The following is a 21,030-nucleotide window of genomic DNA, read 5'->3' on the forward strand; positions in this document are numbered from 1 at the left end:
GGATTTTTTTTTTTATTACTCAAACATCTTTCACTAAAACATAAATACAGTGTTTTAAAAATATCAAAGCCATGCAGAAGGTAATGCCCTGTTTGTACTAACACCAAGGGGATTTTCTTTAGATCTCACTGGATAGTAAAGAACATTCTTCTAAAATTTAGAAACATCTCCAACGAAACACAATGCATATTAGGAACAAATCCAGCTCTCAAACAACTGGATGCATCCACACAAAACAAAAGAATCTGGAGTAAAAACATCGTATGTGAGCACAGTAGAAACAACATTACATGTTGACACATTGGTTCATAGTGCAGGGTAACTTTTGGTCACCTCCAAACCTGGATCCATCAGGGGAAAAACAAAGCATGTAGTCCTCTCTTCACACTCTGGATCTCTCCCTCGTGCTACGAGCGGCGCACAAGCGTCGGAAAAAATAATTTAGAACAGGATAAAGCATCTCAGGCAATACTGTTTACAACACTGGATGTCAAAGTGGATATTCAGAGTCCACACATTCTTTCTAACATTTTTGTTTTTCATTTGATTTGGACAGAATAAATGTCACACTAAAGGTGTGGGGGGGGGGGAAAACGGTCTGGAATTATCCGTCTTGCTTTTATCTTCCTACGTGACAAAAACCTGGTGTTTAAACGCAGGTGTGTAGAGTTCTTACATATAACTGAATGTACACGTTCTCAGAGGCAGGGTGAAAAATAAAACACGAAAGCCAGATTTTTAGGCTAAGCAGTCACCTGTGTTGGTGTCAACTCACCATTTCACTGAGAAGCCTGTCCTGAATTGACTTCATGTCTTTTTTTATCAGGCACATCTGAAAGCAGCAGCGAGTACAAAAAGATTTTATGGATATGGGACACAATTTGGTCTGTGAGTAAATTGATGACATGGAGAGAAAAGAGTACACATTTCTGGTACTAAAATTGATGCTTAAGCAGTGATTACAGTCCTTAACAGGAACAGGCTGAAGTGGTCTACTATGATTTAAAACTAAAGTTTCTCCTCTTGGGATTTGTACAATTATTACCACAGAAGCAACACAATAAATCATACAATTTATATGTATGTGGGAGTCATACCTCTGATTTGAAAACCCCGTCTTCGTAATCCCAGCTGTGACCAGTGACACTTTGTAAGGTTTTCTTCAGTGTATCAGTTCTGGAAGGATAATGCATACCAACACAAAAAAAGAAGGGAAAAGATTGTTTGTGAAGATTAAAAAAAAAAAAAAAAAATGCAAATAACACATTTTCAATGGCAAAAATTATGGATCGGTTGACAGAATGACTTCAAATTCAAAATCATGTATAGAAGTGAATACTTTTTAAATTGAGAAACTTATTTAAATGGGCAGAATAATAAGGCCACCACATGTTTTTTTATCAGGATTTGGTGACGATTAACACACATGCTAACATTCTCACATAACACGGCATCAAGATGGATAACTAATTAAAATCATTCAAATCTGAGTGCAATTCAATAATGATAACATAGTCAAATGCAATCTGTTTCCAGGTGGTGTCTAATTTTATGTGTCCAAGAAAAATACACATTTGAAATAATTATTGATCACAGAGATGCATAAATAATTGGTGAGTGCAGGGGTAAAATAATAAAAATGTATGTTTCCGTCTATTCACTAACTGTGTCAAAACTACAAACTCCCAACCTTTTGGTCAATAGTTTATTTTTTAAAAAAAAATCAAAGTAAGAAGTGTTTATTGTGACAAAATCTTTTAATTTCTTTTTTTTGTTGTTGTATTTAACTTGCAGCACATTTTTTAAATGTTAAATTCCTCAGAAAAAAAGTCATATTTGCTCAAAATCGAATTGGCAGGAGAGATTTCAAGAAAACTGGACGTTAGTATCTATCAGGAAAAAAAGCCAGACCAATGTAATCATGTTTATATAATAGAGACAAACACTTTTATCTCATATATTACTATGGTATGGCAATTTGTTTCTTAATATTAGTTGCATATGACTGCTATCAGGTAATATGCTAACGGTGTCTTCAAAGCCTATAATGTAAACATTGGGAGAACAGTGACAGTGTACCAGAAAGCACAGTGATGTGCATAAGGATGTGTTGCCACACAGCATAACAAAACTTCAGAATCAAGTGTTAATTTAACAAAAAGGTCATTGCTTGGATAATAGAGTGTGCTAGTTACAGCCTGAGAAGCATAAGGTGTATACGCCATGGTAGTAAATCTGGGTGCTGGCTGGATAACAGTCAATCGCTGAACACAGGCAAATCGTCTGTAAAATCCCTATTAGTTACAGCAGTGGCAACATCTCTTCAAAAATAGCTTGTGCTGCAGGGAGACATATTTAGTTTCTGATGATAGCCCAGAGGGGGGAAATGATTTTCCAGTCAACCCCTTTAATCCTTGTTCTATTGAATAAACAAGTGTGTTGTTCAACATTTTACAGAGTATTTTAGTCCAAACTTGAGCAAAAAGAACATAAAAACAATCAATGATCAGAAGAGTGTGGCTGAAGAACAATATGACTCTTTCAGCGTCTACGGAGACACACATAAGTCTTTAATTCACCTCTTAGTTTCCTGTTTCTGGTAAGTACGGAGAGTCATCATCTGCTTTTTCCAGAATATCTGCAAGAAAGAAAGGTCCAAATGATTTCTGTCATCTGTTTAAAATGAGCAATTTTAAAGTTTTTACATTTGAAATGGTAGTTTCATGATCACAGTTACAGGTGAAAACAAGCTTAAGTGACCCACAGTCACGTCTTTCTCCATGTTTTGCAGCATGTTGTCGTCTAGCTCCATCTTCTTGATCTCCTCCAAAAGGACCTTTTGAATTTGTCCAACTCTCTGTACTCTGTGCAGAGCAGAAAACAATTAAAGAAGAAAAGCATGCATGCAGAGTTTTATCCCACAAAGTAGGAACATTGAGGATTTAGAGCCTATAGTAGCGTGTGACTATTCAATAACTGGAAATTTAGAGCACTGATAAAACAAAAGTCAGACAACCATCTATATTTTACTTCATTAAATAGTACTGAAGGTCAAATCATTTTCAAGTCAATTTGTGCATTTAACAAAAAGGATAGAAATACGTTAAAAAGCCATAAAATCCCCCAGAACAGACCTTTTTTTGTTAAGTTGGACACCAATAGAGGAAATGTGTTGCTGGACGGTTTTGGAAGATTGCTTGTTGTAGATTTCCATAATCTTGCAACGGTTCTGAAAACATTTATTACACGACATACAGTTGGTCAAGACAAGTCAGAGAAGAGTCCATTCTTAAAGGTAGTCACTGCTTTCTAAACTAAACTCAGTTAATTGAAGCCTTATAAGAGTATTCCTGTTCATGGTGTCAGAAAGGGTATGGGCATAAAACACAGTACAGGATATTTTCTTATTTTGGGGGATGTGTGCGTTTGTGTATGAATGTGTGCAAGTAAACCTGGAACTTGTTTTTCAGATCAGAGCTCAGCTGCTGACAGAGGTTATTTGGGTTCAGAGTTCTTTCTGGCAGCTCTGAATCCTCCTCCATCTCTTCAGTCTCCCAGTGACTGCAGCTTATGTGGCTCAGTTCATCCACCGCAGAAACTTCGGCAACTGTGAGCAGAACACATCCAGACGTCACTTCTAGTTTGAATCGCTTTTGTTGTTCCAACACAAACCCACTAAACACGTCTCACTCGCTGCATAATTCTCACTGAAAAATCAGATATTTTCTTTTTAGAAAGTTGCCTAAACCCCACATAAAATGTTTGGTAAAATCGTGGTGAAAACATAATTTCATCATGTACTGTAGAGTTCAAGTGTTTAAGAGAATGAGATGGCTCGTGGTTTCACCTCATCCCGGGCATTTTTATGCGCAATTACTGCCAGCAGTGTTCTGGCTTTTCTAAAAAATTATTTCAGCAAAAGAGCTATTTTTTTGGGGAGGGGGAGGCAGTCTGAGAATGATAAATATGGCTTACAAGACTTGAAAAGTTTTCTTGGCTTCATTCGAGGAGAATGCTGGCCTCTCATCTTGCTTTTCTTCTTCTCTTCTTCTTTCTCATCTTCCTCAGAATTACTGGATAATGAGATGCAGCGCTTGCGAGCGGGTCCTAAAAGACACGTCCAGGCATCAACCAGCCATCGTTTTTCTCTTTTTCTACACTAATATATAGCAGCGATTTCTTTGTGGTGCACACATTATGTTGTTATCAACTTAACAAACAAACGTTTTACCTGAGACAAAATGCTGTGTCAGCTCAAGGTTCTTGTCAGTGACCGGTGTTTTCTATCAGAATCAACAGTGATGCAATAGGCACTTATTTTATGGTCATATAAATTCACCAATCGTAATAACGTAATAATCTATTTCCACTTTTTAAATTGTCCAATCCACTCAGTAATCTACAAACATCCAAGATAGGGGTTCCTACATAGTTAATGACAAAAATCTACACTTTTACAAACACTCTAAACATTAAAAGTTCTCAATGTTTTACACATTATAAAGAGTAAGTACAGTATGTCTGACATATTACTATATTTAGCAATATGTCAGACAAAACAAATCGGTCAAAATTAGAATTGGCAATCGGGGATCAGCCAAAAAAACTACAATCGGTGCACTCCTAAAAAATCCTCAGGAAAAGAGATAAAAACCTCGTTCATGTTTCTGCTGAGAACTGACGACTTTGGCGATGAATGGCTCAGGGAGCCCAGAGAAACTGAGGACACTTTACTGAGGTCAAGGTAACAACCACTGGGTAAGGCGACTCCAGGGACCGGTGACCTGGGGGCAGACGGTATTGATGGCTTGTCTAGCTCCAGAAGAGTTGATGTCAAGAGTGGCTGTGTGGATGGAGACAAAAGTGACGGAGGCGCTGGGGACAGATGTTGCTGGACTGCGCAAATCTGAAAACAAACAATTAAGGCGAGAGAACATTATGACAAATTGTTGATCTGAGGCGATATTGCAGCTCATTTTGTAATTACAAATGTCTGCTGTGGATTACAAACAAGGAATGATGAGGGCAGTAGGAAGCAGATGAAGTGCAGCAGTAATATTATCAGCCTGGAGTTCGAAAGAATATTTCAATTGTGATACTTCACTGTTCATTATATCCTACGTAATCACTACACAATTTTCTTTTTAACTCGTCAAATAACTCGTTCCCTCTGAATGGTCTAGTTTCAGTTTTAGCTAAATAGTCTCATGTTACTTTATGATCTGTGTATAACTGTGGGTTTGGCTGTTACAATAATGAGTCTTAAAAGAGAACCTCTGTGTTTCTCCCTAAAGTGTCGCAGTTTGTTTGAGTTCAACTTCTGGGAATTCCAGCTCACCTATCGGACGGTCTTCGGTTATTTAACAGCTTACAGCTGATATATTTTTCCAGTGATTCACGACTGTCAACTAACGCTGGTGGCTTACACGTGAGGTAATGGTATGTGAATCATATGAAGATGCTACATTTCAGACTAAGAGGGGAGATGTTGAATAATTGCCAAGATGAAGTGTTGCAAGAAGCATTTGATAACTGGAAGAAAACATCACAAGTGAACGTTTTACCTGGAAGGTAAAACTCAATAATATAGAACATTACTGAAAAAAAGGTGATTTATATCAGTAAATTTCTGGATTTATAAATTCTTATAAAGAATCTAAAAACAGCAACGTTTCTTCTTTTCACATAGTCTTACATGTCAGTAGAGGTTATTTGCAGGTTTTTCAAACCTGAACAATTTCCTCTCCACTATTTCTCTTTTTTTGTTGGTCTACCCAGCTGTTGATTAATTTCAACAGAATTTGTTAGTTTCTTAATTAGAATTCGAAGACAGATGGTTGAAATTCCCCATCTATTAGATATTGTCCAATATCCTAAAGTTCAACTACCTTCTCTCACAAATCCACTGATAATCATTTTGCTTTCTCTGAGAATTCAGCAACCATCTGTATCAATTTGTGAATATCAGGCCTGAACTTCCAGGTTATGCAAATATTTGATAAAGAGTAAATTGGGTTGTTTCTGGAGCTAACAAAATGGCTCAATCCGACTACGAGCAGTATTATCAAAGTGGAGAGAGAACACAGTCAACCACTCTTTAACTTTGAAGCAGAATATTTGAGCGTGACATACGTTTTCAGAATTAGGAGGTTGACCAACCTCTGCAGCAGTGAGTCCAGTGGGGGGACTGGGCGCAGGGGTCTGACCTGAAAGCGAACAGGCAGAAGGGATGGACGGAGTCTTCGAAGAGTCCTGATTTTGTTCTACATTATAGAAAGACGGCTTAAGCTGGCCTTTGCTGCTGACTGTGGAGCGAACTTTGGGTAGCAGCAGGACTGGAGAGGGGGTGTCCTGGCAGGATAGATCTCTGGAGGTAGGGAGTGGGGATCCCCGTGGGCTGAGGACAGTGGAGCAGGTCAAACCCAAGGTTGGAGCTGACCTCCCAGCGGCTGTGAGGGTCCAAAGCAAACACAGATGTTCTAACAGCTGGCTTCAGATATTGGTCAGAGCACAGAAGGTCAACATATACACCCTTTCTACACATTGTTTTATGGTTAAGGGTTTGGAGAGCATAACATCGTGTGGAGCAAAGAAGCACCACGTACAAACTGAGACTCAACTGAATATACACATTGACAAAATGTTAAGATAAATACCATAAGGTGCAAAGTGTTGTTTGTATAAAAGCATGTTATGTGCAACTATTCTAGTCAAATTTTATAGTCTAACCCTACTTCTGAAACAAATCGTCACTACCTAACTGCTAACAATAACACTCCATGTTATTTAGATTTAAAAACTGAGATGGATCACATTCACCAGTAGCTATATCTGTTAAAATTACAAACTTTCCACTTAATTTAGCCATGCTGTAAAAATTAGGAAATCCTTACAGTTGCCCAACTGTACTCAAATTAGCCAATTTGAATGATCTGAATCATTTTCCACTTCAAGAACTGTCAAAGGGACTGCAAAATATATATAAAAGTGGCTTATGTGATGTAATGAAACCATTTTATTAACCATGAAAAATTTGACTGATGTCAAAGAAGTCAAAAGACTGTTGTCTCTCTCTGAAGTTGGTAAGGAGCTTTCCACTCCAACTTACATCTCATCTTTTCAATGAAAGGAGGAGTCGGACAGAAAGAGGTCTGGCAGGCGGCCAAGGAATCCTTCAAAGAACTCGTTTGTTCTCGACCTGGGATGACATTTTTCTTATTCAACATCAAAGTTTCCTGGAGAATGTTCCCCGCTTTAATCTGTTGGGAAATAATCTTTTTATTCATTCTGGACAGCTGTAAGCATGAAATACCACACTATTTATATATAAAAAAGTAAATGACTGAAAACAGCTGTTTAACACATATTATGTAAAAAAGACTTTCAACCTTTCTTTCTCAGATCAAATCAAACTAAGCTTTTCTTGTTTTCTTTCAGCTTTACGTTTTGTTTTGCTAAATACCAGACGAATACGACATTAATAGGTTCCAAAGGTGCATCAACATATTACTGAGAGAAGGTTGTGAATACTTATGAACATAAGATATCTTACTTTCAATGTACTTTCAAAAATCTCTAAATTCTTTTCATGTTGTCTTTATGTGATGTGTGTAGAGTTAGATAAGGCTGTAACATTACAAATGTGGAAAATGTGAAGCTTTATACATTCCAGTTCCACTGTGGGCTCTATTTCTTTTTTCTTGTACAAAAAAAAATGTAAAATAAAAGATTAAATAATCTCTCATGAATTAGCCATTATCATTGTTTCATATAGTACTTTATTAGAGGGTTGTTTATTCTGGGGATTTTACCACCAGGATTACTAAGTCATTAGAGTAAACTAGCATCGACTGAAAGGCTTTATTCACAAATCCTATTTCACAATATTCATTGTTATGACTGAACTCTCACCTTAAGATCTGTTTCTGTGAGATTGGCCTCCCTGTATTTGTCTGCCTGGTGGTCAAAAAGGTTTTTTTTACTCTTCTTTATCGGTGGATCATCTGCACAGTTCTCCTCCTTGTTCCACTCCTGTGCGACAGAACAAATCAAACAGCCAGACACACCAACATGTATTATTTATTCAGCTCTTTCTGTGATGTCTAACTATGAATATTTGTGCACAATCATCAGTTAATGTGAGTGAAACTAAACAAAATGTATCTACCTCTACTTTGGAAGAAGGATACAGATCCAACACAGGCTCTGTGGGTGGTTTCATTTTGACTGGTTGTTTGCTCGCAGTCCTTTTCTTCTTTGTTGGCGCAACCTCTTTTGTCTTTTCTGAATTCTTCAAATTATCGGCAGAGGAATGCTATTTCAAAGGAAAAATGGCACTTTGTCAAATCTGAAAAAACCCAAGTCGGGATTTACCATTCACTAAAATACTGGAGTTGACACGTACTAGTAACACACTCACAAAAAGAAAGGCATTTTGGGTGAAATTTATGGTAAGTGTAAAAGGTTCACCCTATAATGATATATAATGCAATGCAATGGTCCTTTCTTCATGTCACAGAAAAAAGCCAACAAAAGAGTTGTGTATGCAACAAAAATATCAATCTCTAAATAACATCTCATGTGCCTTTGAGCATCAACAACACCTTGATAACGACATCTCATTCTGTTCACTAGTTGACTTATTGTTTGCTGGAGAACTGTTATCCATGAAAGTGAAATTAGGCATGTGTTCTTCTTGCTGAATGAATGTTATTCGCAGTATATGGGTTTGTCACTTGTCAAGAAAATCCGAGCTCATTCCACTTCCCCATGCTGGAGATTTTAGTTTAACAGTAATAATAAATAAAGTTATCTTTAAAATGAATCACTCAAGTGACATCAAGGCCCAGCAGTAGACTTAAGTGTCAATAAAGTTAGTTTAACAGTAATAATAAATAAAGTTATCTTTAAAATGAATCACTCAAGTGACATCAAAGCCCAACATTAGACTTAAGTGTCAATAAAATAAATCTAGTTGTGTGTGTTGTTTTTGTCTCATGCAAACTTTGCTTTAATTCTACTTTTTTCTATCTAATCATAAGAAATCATAGTCAGTCAGAGAGAGTCATTAAACAGGAAAAGCAGGTTTCCTGGAAAAAGAGGAAGTTTCCAGCCTGCAGATTTATAAAAATAGCTGAGACTATTTCTTAGTTTAAAGCATGAAAGTTTTAAAGAATGAAATCTAAACATTATTAGTAATTGGATAAGATTCAAAGTAAAATACTTATATTAATATTGGTTTAATTGTAATAATACTTACACTTACATTTGTGAGAACACTTACAAGAAAAACAAGTAACTGTAACTTTGGTATTATATAATTAGAATCATGGATTATTCTTGGTTTCTTTTCAGAAAAACATCTGTAATAACTCACATTAAGATTATAATAAGAATAATTAATAAGTTATGGTTATAAAATTATAAATGAATGCTAAATCAGAGAAGCTAAAGAAAATAAATGTGATATAAATGTGATTTTGACATTGAACTTGAAATGGTGTAAAAGGTTGTAAAACTGCAATTAAACATCACTGATATGTTGGAGGTAGATGGTAGGTGAAAGGTGACAGGAAGGGAAAAAGGGGAACTAACAGGAGAGCAGAGATGATCAGCACCTTATATGGAAACAGGAGGTTGAGCAGCCCTGAGACATTGGCACAGACATCATGACATGATGTCTCTTAAGACAGTGACGGATATGAGATCATCTGTCTAAGCAGACAGATGATCCCTATATAAGGTGGGTGCAAAAGAGGAACCTTTCGTTGGATCCTCCGGGCAGCTTCGAGCCAAGATCGAGATGGACAAAGAACTCTGCAGCTGAAGAAGAGCCGGGGCCACGGAGCCGGAGACTGTCCTGCACATGGAGACCAACCCGTCTGGCCCACAATCTGTGGCTTCGAATCGCACTTCTCTCATCGGCTGGGTTCTGACCCCAAAGACAAAGATGAAGACAAAGACAAGGAAGAAGAACTGGTGCCTTTTTTCCTGCCAGCACCAAGTCCTGTGTGACCTCAGCATCCATGCGGAGAGGAGGCTCATCAGACCTGCGGAGATCCTGGCCTTCATCGATCAACATCTTCCTCCTGTTGCAACACCTTCTTCATCATCGTGCCAGGTCTGGGGTTCGAGGCGCCAAACTCCGTCCGTCTCTCTCAAAGGTTCCCTTTTTTAGTTCTCAGTATCAGCAGTAGGGAAAGATAGACTAGATGATTGATTTTACTTATTTGATTATTTCTGCTACTGAATTAAGCTGTACTGACCCTTGCAAAAATGCCTTACTAATAAAATATTTAGCATAAAGAAAATCTAAAGATGTTGTGGACATTCAGTTAATGAGTCGCCTTAAAGTTCTTTGATGGTTGTAAAATAGCTGTGATGTTTGATTCTGGAGAGGAAGAGGTGGAAAATGTTTTTAGGTTGCTGGTAGCCCATATTTAAAACCTCATCCTTGGGACTCGACCGAGTCACTAAAACCTACCTGGTTCAATAACAAATGCAAGTTGTAAAATAGAGAACGAGCGACCGTTAACAGGTGTGCTCTGTGAAACTAGTTGGCTGTAGGCTGCTCAGTCTGGCTAATTCACAGGGGGAAGAAGGGTGGGACACCTGGATGTAGGCCGTCAGATAACCAGGCGAATCGTTTCTCGAAACCAGCTTAAACAGAGTTTACTTCAGTTCTGGACAGGGTAAATCCCAGCAGATTTAGGAAACTCAACGGACCCGTTAGACGGAGAGCTGGTAGCACATCTCCCCTCTCAGAAGAGGAAGTACGAGAGTGAGAGAGTAGAGACAGAAAGGAGGGGGGGGGTGTTGCGCAACAACACACTGTTATAGTCACTAAGTGTACAGTAGTTCTGTATTGACTATACACACATGCCCACACTGTAACACTTCCAAAAGCTCGTTTAGTGACAACAGTGGCTGATGCACAGCGCTCTCTTGTCGCCTCCAGCATCGTTATTGGCTCATTTTTGCTAAGCATGAATCTACTTTGATCAGAAAACAGCACTTAGGCCCAATGGTCCCTTGTCCAGTCAGTGTAAATGCTCTCTGTTCAATGCAAGACGATTTGACCTGGTGGTGTGTTCAGGTGCCTTTGTGGGTCATCTAGCACGCAGACCATGCGGATGTCAACAGTTTCGAATGATCTGAAATGACCTTATGTATTCCTGGTATTCATCACACAGTTCCACAATGAAGCGGTCATCAGTGTGGTGTATGCCCAAAGGTCAGCCACTTCTATGGCTTTCTGCTTTCTTTCTGTTGCAACCTGCTGATGACACTCTGTGACACTAAAAGCTCAGTGGCCGCTTCCATCTGTGGACATGCGGTTTGAAGCCAGGAGATGGCGAGGTACTGCTAATTAGTTGTTAGGTGTTGTCTTGGTTTCATGATGTCAAAATGCGAACAGTCTGATGAGGAAGATTGTTAAAATGCCAACTCTGATTGTATCTGGAAATTTATTGGTTGATTCATGGGCCAAACACTTGTTATGAAATTGATCATTACTCAGGATGTTATAGAACAGAAAGCTGTGCATTCAGAAATTTTGATAAGGTAACATAAAGTTCACCTGTCAAGATTGTAGTGAATCGGGTTGTCCTAAAATTTCACCTGAAAGCTGAATATCCCTATCTTTTTTTGAGTAGTTTATTTACTTAGAAAGTTTAAAATGATATATTTTCACAGTATAACCAAAATGTTCATAAAAGATTTTATATAAAATTTTATAAAGCTCAAAGCCACGACTTTGTGTATGCTTTCAACAGACAGTTCTGTGAATTTGGCACAGATGAGCATGCTCAGATGAGTTGTTTAAACACAAAACACAAGGCATAGAAAAAGCTCTTTTGCCTTGGGTGAGTGAGACGTCTCTGTTTCCGACTGGCTGTCATCTGTATCTGGGTCCTTGTAGTTCTTCTTAGAGGTGGCTGCCACTCTCCTGGGCCTCTTTGCAGCAGCTTGTGGTTTACTGCTGGCTGCTGCTTGCTTCACTGCCTTTGGCTGATCCATAGCCGCCTATGAACACAGATTCTTGTTATACAATAGTGACACACAGTGGTAACGTGGGGTACAGCAGCAGCAGTTTGTGGGGCAGTACTTAGATGCAATGTCTTACCTGAGTAAGTTTGCTTTTGTCTTTCCCAACTTTTGAAACTGATTGTAAATCTGTGGGTATGTCTGTAAGTAAATACCAAATGATATAAGAAGCTGTATGTATAGGATCACTGATTCACTCTGTTATTGAGCTTTTCTGGAATAAATAAAATGCTATGGACCTGGAGACTGCAGAGGGACTTTTTTGGGTTTGATTTGTGCCTGTCTGGAGTATTTGATGACTTGGGGTTTGGGCTTCCTGGCTGACTCTCTCAGCCAGCTGACATCTGTCGTGGCGTCCGTCTCAGTGTCACTGAACAGATGCTTTTTCACATGCAGCTTGTTCTGCAAAATACATGTCAGCAGGTGACAAATGCAGATGTATGTTGTCAGACAAGCCAATACGCAGCCATGCTGCTCCAAACAGAGAAACATCAATTATTTTGGACTTCTATAACTTGAACGTACTTTTGCCAGAGGTTGCGCTTTCTTAGATGTGATGAGAAATGAAGAGGAGTTGTGGATGCTACTGTCAAACAACAAAAATAAAAATGAAACATCCAAAAAAAAAAGAAAATCTCAGAAGTTCCACATTTGAATAGTTATGGAGTGAAACCTCTGAGGATTGGATTTTTTTTTTTCTTCATTTTCTCATTGCATATGTTATTGTGGTTTACCTGGTTGATGTGACAAGTGATTTGGTAAAGGCTTGGTTCTCTTTCTAATGGGCAAGAACACATTTATAAAACTTAAATATCTACAGTAATTAAAAACATTAAATTAGAGCAGTTACGCCGCCTCTTGAAAAATGTTGGCCACTGAATTACAGGTCAAGGTTCCTACACATTTTTCATTTGCAAAACAATCAAGAAGGAAAGTAAAGAAAAAAAGGATCCATTACCCCAATGGAGGGAGGAGAATCAGCACTGAATGCAAAGGTATCTTTCCTACGAAACAAAAGGGAGATTAAATACAACTTCAAATAAATCACAACTCTACAATTTATCATTTCCTCCCCAATTTCAACTCAAATGTTTGCATTACTTGTTTCTCACAGAGGCTGTGGTTGAATTTACGGATTTCCTATCATTTACTGTTCTGAGTGTTTCCATCTGTAGCATAAAATATCTTCAGTTAAACAAGCAGGTGAAACAGTAACTTTTCAGGTAAAGTCAAGCTATCAGCTAAACAAAGACTTACGTTACCCGTCGGCATCTTGCCCATGTTAAAGATTGACCTATGACGACAAAAAACGAAACCAGGCAGTGTATGGTGTTTTTCTGCGCTAACTGAAGTATGTTTATTGATACGAAGAAAATCCCTAAATGTGCATACCTGTTTATAAGAGGGGGGATCCAGTTCTGAGTCATTTTCTCTGTGCTGCTTTTTCTTGTGGTTTGGGTTTTAGTCTCGTAACGGCTGGAGATGAGCTTCATCATGCTAGCTGTGACCTCTGAGTCTCTCTGAGTTATACGTGAGAACGAGAATAAAACTGATCACTGAAACCATTAATAACTTTAAACATCTGGTTAAGACGGATTGAATACACAAAATTCATACTTTGTCTCTCCTCGAAATCGCCATCTTGATGTCGTCTTTGACCTGAGATTGTTTTTGGTTCTCGACAGTCTTATTTGTGAAGGTCTTCTCTGAAGCTTTCGCGGCATCAGCATCTGCTTCCAGTGCCGCCTTTTCTTTCCTATTCTCTTTAGATTGTTTGCTTCTCTGAGCCCTTTGCGTTTTGGGAACAGTCTCAGTAGCACGGGTGTTTTCTGAGTCTGTTTCTCTGGAGCCCCGTTTGGTATTGGACGCTTTCCTGTGGTGATCAGCTGATTCCTGAGGCAGAGGATCTTTGCTCCTGTCATTGAGGAGCTTCTGCAGTCGCTCGGTCAACTCACTGTGGAACTGTTTGTGGAGAACAAGGCTCGACTCGGAAACGGACAATTTCTGGCCTGAGGAAGGGCAGCGCTGCTGTGGTTCCAGCAAACTTGAATTAGGCTCTAAACAGAGAAAAATAACAGCACAGATTAACACACCCAAGCATACATACATATACACTATGTTGATATCGGTTTTCAACTTTGTTTACCAGGTCTTGATAATGAGGTGATTTTCTGAGTTGGCATCCTTAACATTTCAGAGGCGGATAATTTGCTCCAGTTAGAGCTGCTGTAGTTTGAACAAACAAGATGACTTCTCTTTATAGAAAAACTGTCTTTGTCTTGAAGAGTGTAAGTTTATCCCTAGACTTACGTGTTACATGCCGCTCTGGGTTGTGTGTCGGGTACAAAATTGGTTTCTGGAGGTAAAAAGGTGAAGAGAAGAAAAATTTTAGAATCTAAAGAATTACAAACATATGTTTGTATTTTTGGTGGCAAGTTCAGATCAAAGTCGCTGTAGCAATACCCTGAGACTTTTCTTCAAATAGAAAGGAATCTTCTGCTGCTGCCACTGGCATCTTCTGTAGAAACACAGAAACAACGCATAAAAATGAATGACATGCAGATATTGTTAACATACAACTTTCAGTAAACTATGACATCATTGGTGAAACAAAAAGTAATCATTTTCAAGACTTTATGTAAACCAACAATGAATTCTGCTGAGTTTTTATGGAGGTCGTTTACAATCTACCAAGAATAATTTTACTATAGAATTAGTGGCAAATATTATTTCTGTTATTTCAGAATAAAAAGAATGAAACTTTTTTTCAGATTCTGTTACTTTCTGTGTTGATCTAACCTTTAGAAATCTTAAGAAATTAAGCCTAAAATGGACTGTAACATTTAGCCTAAAATATGATAAAAAAGATAGTGTAACAAATTTGTTTTTAAAAAAACACCGGTAAATTGATAGATCAATAAATGATCTTGTTTAAGGTCAATTATCTGTTTTAATTGAGTGCTCAACATAAAGGGCTTTTCAAAAACAATTGTATGCCTTAAACCTTTTCACATTTTGTCCCATTGCAACCAGAAATGTTGATGTATTTTATAAGACAGACCAAGTAGTGCATCATTGAAGTTTTCTTTTGTGACAAACCTGGTCCTTGTTGCCAAACACTTGAGTGCTGCACGGTGTTGTGTTGTGGCTGCTGGTCCTAACAGCTGTACTGCAAACAGAGACCTTCAGCAAAGAGGTACTGTCTTTGCTATTGGCTGTAATGTACAGACAAAAAGAAAAGCAAATGGTATCAAGTAAAGGTTGACTCACATGTTTGTAATAATCACTGTGTTTTAATCCTGACAGACAGGTTGCTGTATAAATGAGTCCTTAAGAGATAATAAATGAACTGAGCATTGGTCAATGAACGTGTGTGTGCTGCAGAGCAAAGTATCAACCATATGCCAAGTTGGAACTTGAGCAAAAACAATCTAACACAACCACTAACACGTTCGAGCTGGTATTAACTTATTTCTTACACGACTAGTGATGTTACACTTTCAAGGAATTACTCACTTGATGGCTTAGCAGGAAGAAAACGGTCGACATTTACACTTCCTCCCTCACTGCTGCTAAAGTAGATGGTGGACTCTGACATCCGCTGTCTGGCAGGGGTCACCATCTAGATGCAAGACAAAAGACAACCTGATATGTTCACATTATTATTACAATATTAAACAACAGATTAGAGTATTTTTTTGATTTATGTAAAATTCAAACGTGTTGCCTGTGCAGGTGCAGTTGTGGCGGACAACAGGTAGGGGACGGTGTTTTTCTCATTTTCACTCAGAGACACCTGGCTCTCTGGTACAACCTGTGTGAAAAGACACACACAAACAGCAACATCAATACATGAATTTTTGGGTTTGCCAAGACAGCTTGAAGACGCTCTGAGAAATAAACTTGTCGACAAAGGATCAGCACACTGCATTTCACGTGTAAATATCACAATAAATAAAGCCTGCTGTCAGGATTTTGCTTACCTGGGTGCTGCTCCCTTCTACTATGTGTTTAGCTGCTGTTTTCACTACATTGGTGCCCTGACAGAATAAAAGAGATTAACGCCAGACAATAATTTATTATGACAGAAATGTTTCCTTTTCTCATAGTCTAATTGACAGTACATACTAACATTTAAAAATTTGTTGTTTGTGTAGTGCCAGGTTTCCCCACCTTAATGTTTCATCAGTTTTGCTCAAAACCTTTTCTATACCACAACAAATGTTGTAGTATTTATATATTATACAATGAATCAGTCACTAACTTTGTTTTTGTCATCTCCAAAAACATTGCAAGCGGCCTGTAGGATGTCCAGAGAGGAGCTGAAATGGATGATGAGACTGGATCCTTCCACTGAATCAACAACGACGACCTCTGACAGCTTGAGCAGCAAGATTTTCCTCTTGCCCACCTCTAGAGATAAAGAGAAGTTTTTATTGTATATTGTCCATTTATCTCGCCTGCAGTAAAGACCAAAGATACAGAGTTATTTCAGTGCCGTGGTAACCTGTCACCGTGTAGCTGAGGATTTCATTCTCATTGATGCAAACTGTTTCCCAGTGGCCATCCTGGATAAAACGGAAAATTTGGCCTTGTTAGGCTCTAATCAAGGCTAACCTTCGATAAAACATAACAAACAAATTCTGTTCAGCTGATTTTGTTTCCCACAGAACAACCTTGATGTGCTAGTACCTCTTCATCAGGCAAAGAGAAGTAAAAGGAGATGCTGCTGCTGCCAAGGTTGAAGTCAATCCAGAATTCCTCGAGTTTCTCGTCGGATGGCATCAACAGCTAACAAGATAAGCAGAATCTTTTTACAATAACTACTTATATAGACTAATAAATTCCACTTTTATCTCTATGTGCTCAAAACCTAATGACAAGATAATCATTCACTACCAGAGGACATTTACTTTCGTGCCACAATCAATCATGTTTTAGAGTACCAATACATATTGAAGCTCTGATTAAAAACCTTGTTGAGACTGACCTCATACTTGCCCAGATACACTCTTAAACAGGGGTAAGAGTAGACTCTGCGGCACAGAAGGGACACTGCTGTTCAGTTAAAAATACAAACTTTCCAAACACAAAAAACAAATATTCAACATGTTTTAGAGAAGATATGGTTAGAAATCGTCCAAAAAGCTTCTGCGGTGTGACACAGCAAAGCAACGTGTAACGATAATTGTTTGAATTCATTTCATAGAATTAAATGTGAAAATGTGTTGTGCTGTCATACCTTCTTTTGTCTCCCTGCATACCGTTCACCATGTTGAGAAACCTTCTGCAAGCCTTAAATTACAAATTTATTTTTTTATTTTGTCTCTTAAAGATAAATAAAACAACATGTTACTCCAGTAAGTAAATATTCATATTAATTATTAGTACCGTTTCAAATTCGGAGTCACTGATCTGGGCAAAACCACTGGCAACGTGGGCCATGCTGAACCACTGGTCTGCGAGCTTCTTCCTCTGATCGGGAGTGGCCATTCTGCATAATGCCTCCATCAGGGATGACTGCAAGTCATAATCTGCAAAATAGGATGGTTCTGTATTTATTTTGGATGAAAAAAGCAGCAGTATTTGTTTAAAAAATATAAAAATTAAATAATAATATATATTTTTTTAAAACTTACCACCACCCTCCACAATCCGACCTGCCAGTTTGCTCCTGCAGAAAAATAAACGCATGTGGGTTCCAGCAAGCGTGGGAATTTTAGAAATCGGAACCACGTCGAGAAAACTAATTACACACATGATATCTGAAGCGTCTTGTGATGTTACGATTCTCCTGTTTTTCTTGAACTCCACCGGGAGTTTATCCAGAATTATGTTATATTTACGAATTGCCTGTCGGAGCAAAATGATTGCGTTTATTTGCAGTCAAGACCTCCGTTTATCAGACTCAACATCATTCTCAAAAGAAGTTACACAAATTCTTCCCCACCTCTTTCTGGATCAGAATGTTGATTCTGGGGTCTATTGCCAACTGACCGACAGGATACAGGAAGGACTCAGTCACTTGGGAAGTTCCTGAAAGGAATGTTAGGGAATAAAGTTTGCAGGGAAAAGGAACACCTTTAGCCACTTATCGTCATCTGATTTTATGCAAATGACACACAAGTGTTACCAACAGCATTAACATAGTTGTATAATTGAACAAACAGGATTTCTAACTCTGTGTTAGTTTTCTCAACATTTTATTTTCAACTAAAAGACAAATGAAATGTGAAATTTGCAGACATACCCTCTTTGCATGACTCATGAACTACCTGCAGCAGAAGAAATAGGAGAAAATATTTTAGGCAGAAAACGTGTTGTTGCACTAAATGTGCTAACTGATCAACACAAGCTCACCATTAAGACACTTAGGAAGTTCTCTGAGAGCTCAAACATGGTCTCATTCCAGTGTGGGCCGTGTTGGATCCACAGCTTCCTGCATTTGTCAAACCACTGTACCATGTACTCAAAAAATAATGATAATAATTTAAAACCTGAAAATACTTACTTTGTAAACATTGTTGGATATGTTTTAGTAGCAAATACTTATCTTTTTAATTAGTCCTTGAGATATTAAACCTGAAAGTCCTGCCCCACTCGGTAATTTCAAATTGTTCCCACATTTGTAGAGGCTCGCAAGTCCCAAAATGGCCGATTTGGTCTCTTTATGATCCAAGCCCTAAAGAGTATAAAAGTTCCTTAGAGTTTTTTAATTGTAAAATTAAACTAACAGAATGATGAACAACTATTTGAACCTAATCTTACCCTGGTGACAAGTTTGTCCAATTTATTGAGGAACTGTTGGGAGCATTTAATGGACATGTCTTCAAATGTATTTCTCTCTAAGAACAAGTCGAGAGGCCGGACATCTCCACTCTTCAACGCTGCGCTGATTATATTCTCCAACTGCACATACACATTTCAAGTTTTAGAATGTGGTTAGTTTCACAATTAATACTGGACTAACCTTGAAATAAACTGACAGTGATGCAGACACAACCTGAGTGCTGGCGCTTGGAGCCATTCTGGCTTCCTAAGGAACACTTTCTGTTCTTGACCTGCGCAGTCCTCAGGACGAACTGAGAAAACATACACCTGTCAATCACAACGTAAGTTAACATTATACATGTAGTATGGTGACTTTATGAAGTTACAATTAGACGTTATTTTACCTCCACTATAACAACTTGAGTATAATTTATATATATATATATATATATATATATATATATATATATATATATATATATATATATATATATATATATATATAGTAAACCCATTGTCTACTGTGGGAAGCTGTGATTATACTGGCTCAAGAATGAAATGGAAATGAGGTGGAATAAATTCTAAAGCAATATACAAATAATAAATGTATTTATACACAATATTTGAGCATATGTATGACTAACTTATTTATAAATATACTTAACATAGAGAATAATCTATTGATATGCAGTGGCTTAAGTATATACTGTATAAATCTTTTCGAAATAGAGGATACTGCTGTCTCGGAGAATATTTTCAGGACTGTTAAAACTCGGGTAATGAAATTTAAAACAATATGTGTAAACACTAACAAAGTAAGCTTACTTACTCTTAGTATGTTCCATCATTCACCTAGAGTAAATCAGTCTAAAATAAGCGTATATAAAAACACAGAGCCAAGTTAATATCTCCGAAACCTACTTTGCTAGCATATCGACAACTTCTGACAGCAGTGCCTTCACCTTTTGGGTTAGATTACAATTAATACTCAACGATCATAATGGAACTGAACGGGTGAAAATACGTCGATAAAATAACCATTACATTGTGTTAATTGTGAGCAACTTACCGTATTGTAAAAAAACCACCCAAACAAAATAAGTAAAAAGTATATTTTTGGCCGTTATTTTTTAGTTCAAACGGCTGTCAGGAGACCCGCGAAATCTACGTCAATCTCGCACGCGCGAGTCAGGCAAATGGAGGTGGTAGATCTATTTTTGTAATCCCTCGGATTTCAAGACTCTGGAAGGTAGCAACCAATGCGGTATGATAACTACCACATTGTTAAGACACTTAAAAGTTGTGGTTGTGTTTTACCGCTGAAGACACCATTACTTCCAACACTCCCACTCTTATCAACATTGGCTTTGCTTAGGGTGTATGTTCACAAATTTAGATATTCGTAAAAGATGTTCAGCAATAATTACAGATTTTTGTTCAGGCACATAAAATGTAGGTATAATTTTTTTTGCTTAGGGTTTTTCATGATTCGTGATGTGAGAGATAGGACCATTATAGTATGATATTTTATGCCTATGGTAAGGAGGATTATCTAGTATGCTAGTGTCATCGATATAGAAAAGTAGACGTATGTTGAGGTTCGAGTATACGTTTGCCATATTGTGAGAAGCATGTAAGTCTACAAGGTCGCCATATTGTGAGGGGGAGGTTAAAAATGAATACTAAAAAATACGTTCAATTAATTTTGACAAATAGCTTTTAATTATAATTTAAATATATTTTTTAAATATAAATAAGAGCGACATTTTGACAAAGATAAGCAAATTATATTGATCACAGTAGAATAATTTAAATGTGCCTAAAATATCTTACCTTATTTCACTTCAGATAACCAGCAAATACATTTTAATTATTTTTGAATAACAGTAAAAGAGTGAAAGGAAAAATACATAAAGTATTTTTTTCATGTGTTAATTGTTTTATATAACTAACATACATTAAATCCATATAATAGCAATAGAAATATATATAGTCATATATAACACTTGCATCATTATTATTATTAAGGAGTTGATTAAGGAGTTGATTCTTCTAATTAAGAAAAAGGGCCAACTAAGTAGACTTAAAGTGATATCTTATTACTGACGGTCTTATTTTGGTGGTTAAAATTAGTTTAAAATGGTTAGTTTTGATGTAATAACATCAAAGCATAATTCTCTTTTTTAGATTTGTAATGTATTTATAAAAGTGCCA

The 21,030-nt window shown here is 37.5% G+C and overlaps 1 protein-coding gene across 2 annotated transcripts; it reads right to left on the reverse strand.

The window, feature by feature from the left end:
- Positions 1-3: 3 nt before the first annotated feature.
- Positions 4-19,131, reverse strand: sycp2 (synaptonemal complex protein 2). Of its 2 annotated transcripts, none has more exons than XM_028022288.1 (45): positions 19,049-19,131; positions 18,814-18,954; positions 18,599-18,727; positions 18,406-18,510; positions 18,296-18,320; positions 17,996-18,081; positions 17,804-17,898; positions 17,685-17,719; positions 17,437-17,579; positions 17,288-17,340; positions 17,036-17,081; positions 16,738-16,836; positions 16,553-16,613; positions 16,310-16,458; positions 16,029-16,085; positions 15,773-15,859; positions 15,562-15,667; positions 15,145-15,260; positions 14,509-14,563; positions 14,356-14,401; positions 14,192-14,271; positions 13,663-14,102; positions 13,438-13,565; positions 13,303-13,339; positions 13,147-13,214; positions 13,004-13,049; positions 12,780-12,823; positions 12,571-12,631; positions 12,285-12,447; positions 12,125-12,186; positions 11,860-12,024; positions 8,168-8,314; positions 7,912-8,028; positions 7,109-7,259; positions 6,160-6,449; positions 4,655-4,906; positions 4,232-4,283; positions 3,976-4,107; positions 3,453-3,607; positions 3,135-3,229; positions 2,765-2,864; positions 2,580-2,638; positions 1,098-1,176; positions 776-832; positions 4-407 (listed from the first exon to the last, which is right to left on the reverse strand). In XM_028022288.1, the coding sequence occupies exons 1-45, from the start codon at positions 19,070-19,072 to the stop codon at positions 351-353; spliced, it is 4,695 nt and encodes a 1,564-aa protein (XP_027878089.1). In that variant the 5' UTR covers positions 19,073-19,131; the 3' UTR covers positions 4-350. The 2 variants fall into 2 exon arrangements, with proteins under 2 accessions (XP_027878089.1, XP_027878082.1); XM_028022281.1 differs by having other exon boundaries at positions 7,912-8,031.
- Between the last annotated feature and the right edge of the window lie 1,899 nt (positions 19,132-21,030).

Source organism: Xiphophorus couchianus, chromosome 1 (genome assembly GCF_001444195.1).
Source record: "Xiphophorus couchianus chromosome 1, X_couchianus-1.0, whole genome shotgun sequence".
Lineage (NCBI taxonomy): Eukaryota > Metazoa > Chordata > Actinopteri > Cyprinodontiformes > Poeciliidae > Xiphophorus > Xiphophorus couchianus.

Bases quoted from the DNA above. Each gene is read 5' to 3' on its own strand.
- sycp2 (XM_028022281.1), bottom strand. From the start codon at position 19,072: ATGGCTCCAAGCGCCAGCACTCAG. The intron at 18,321-18,405 runs GTGAGCTTGTGT...CTTCTGCTGCAG, and splicing joins ACTTCCTAAGTGTCTTAATG to GTAGTTCATGAGTCATGCAA. The intron at 14,272-14,355 runs GTAAGTCTAGGG...TTCAAACTACAG, and splicing joins CCCAGAGCGGCATGTAACAC to CAGCTCTAACTGGAGCAAAT.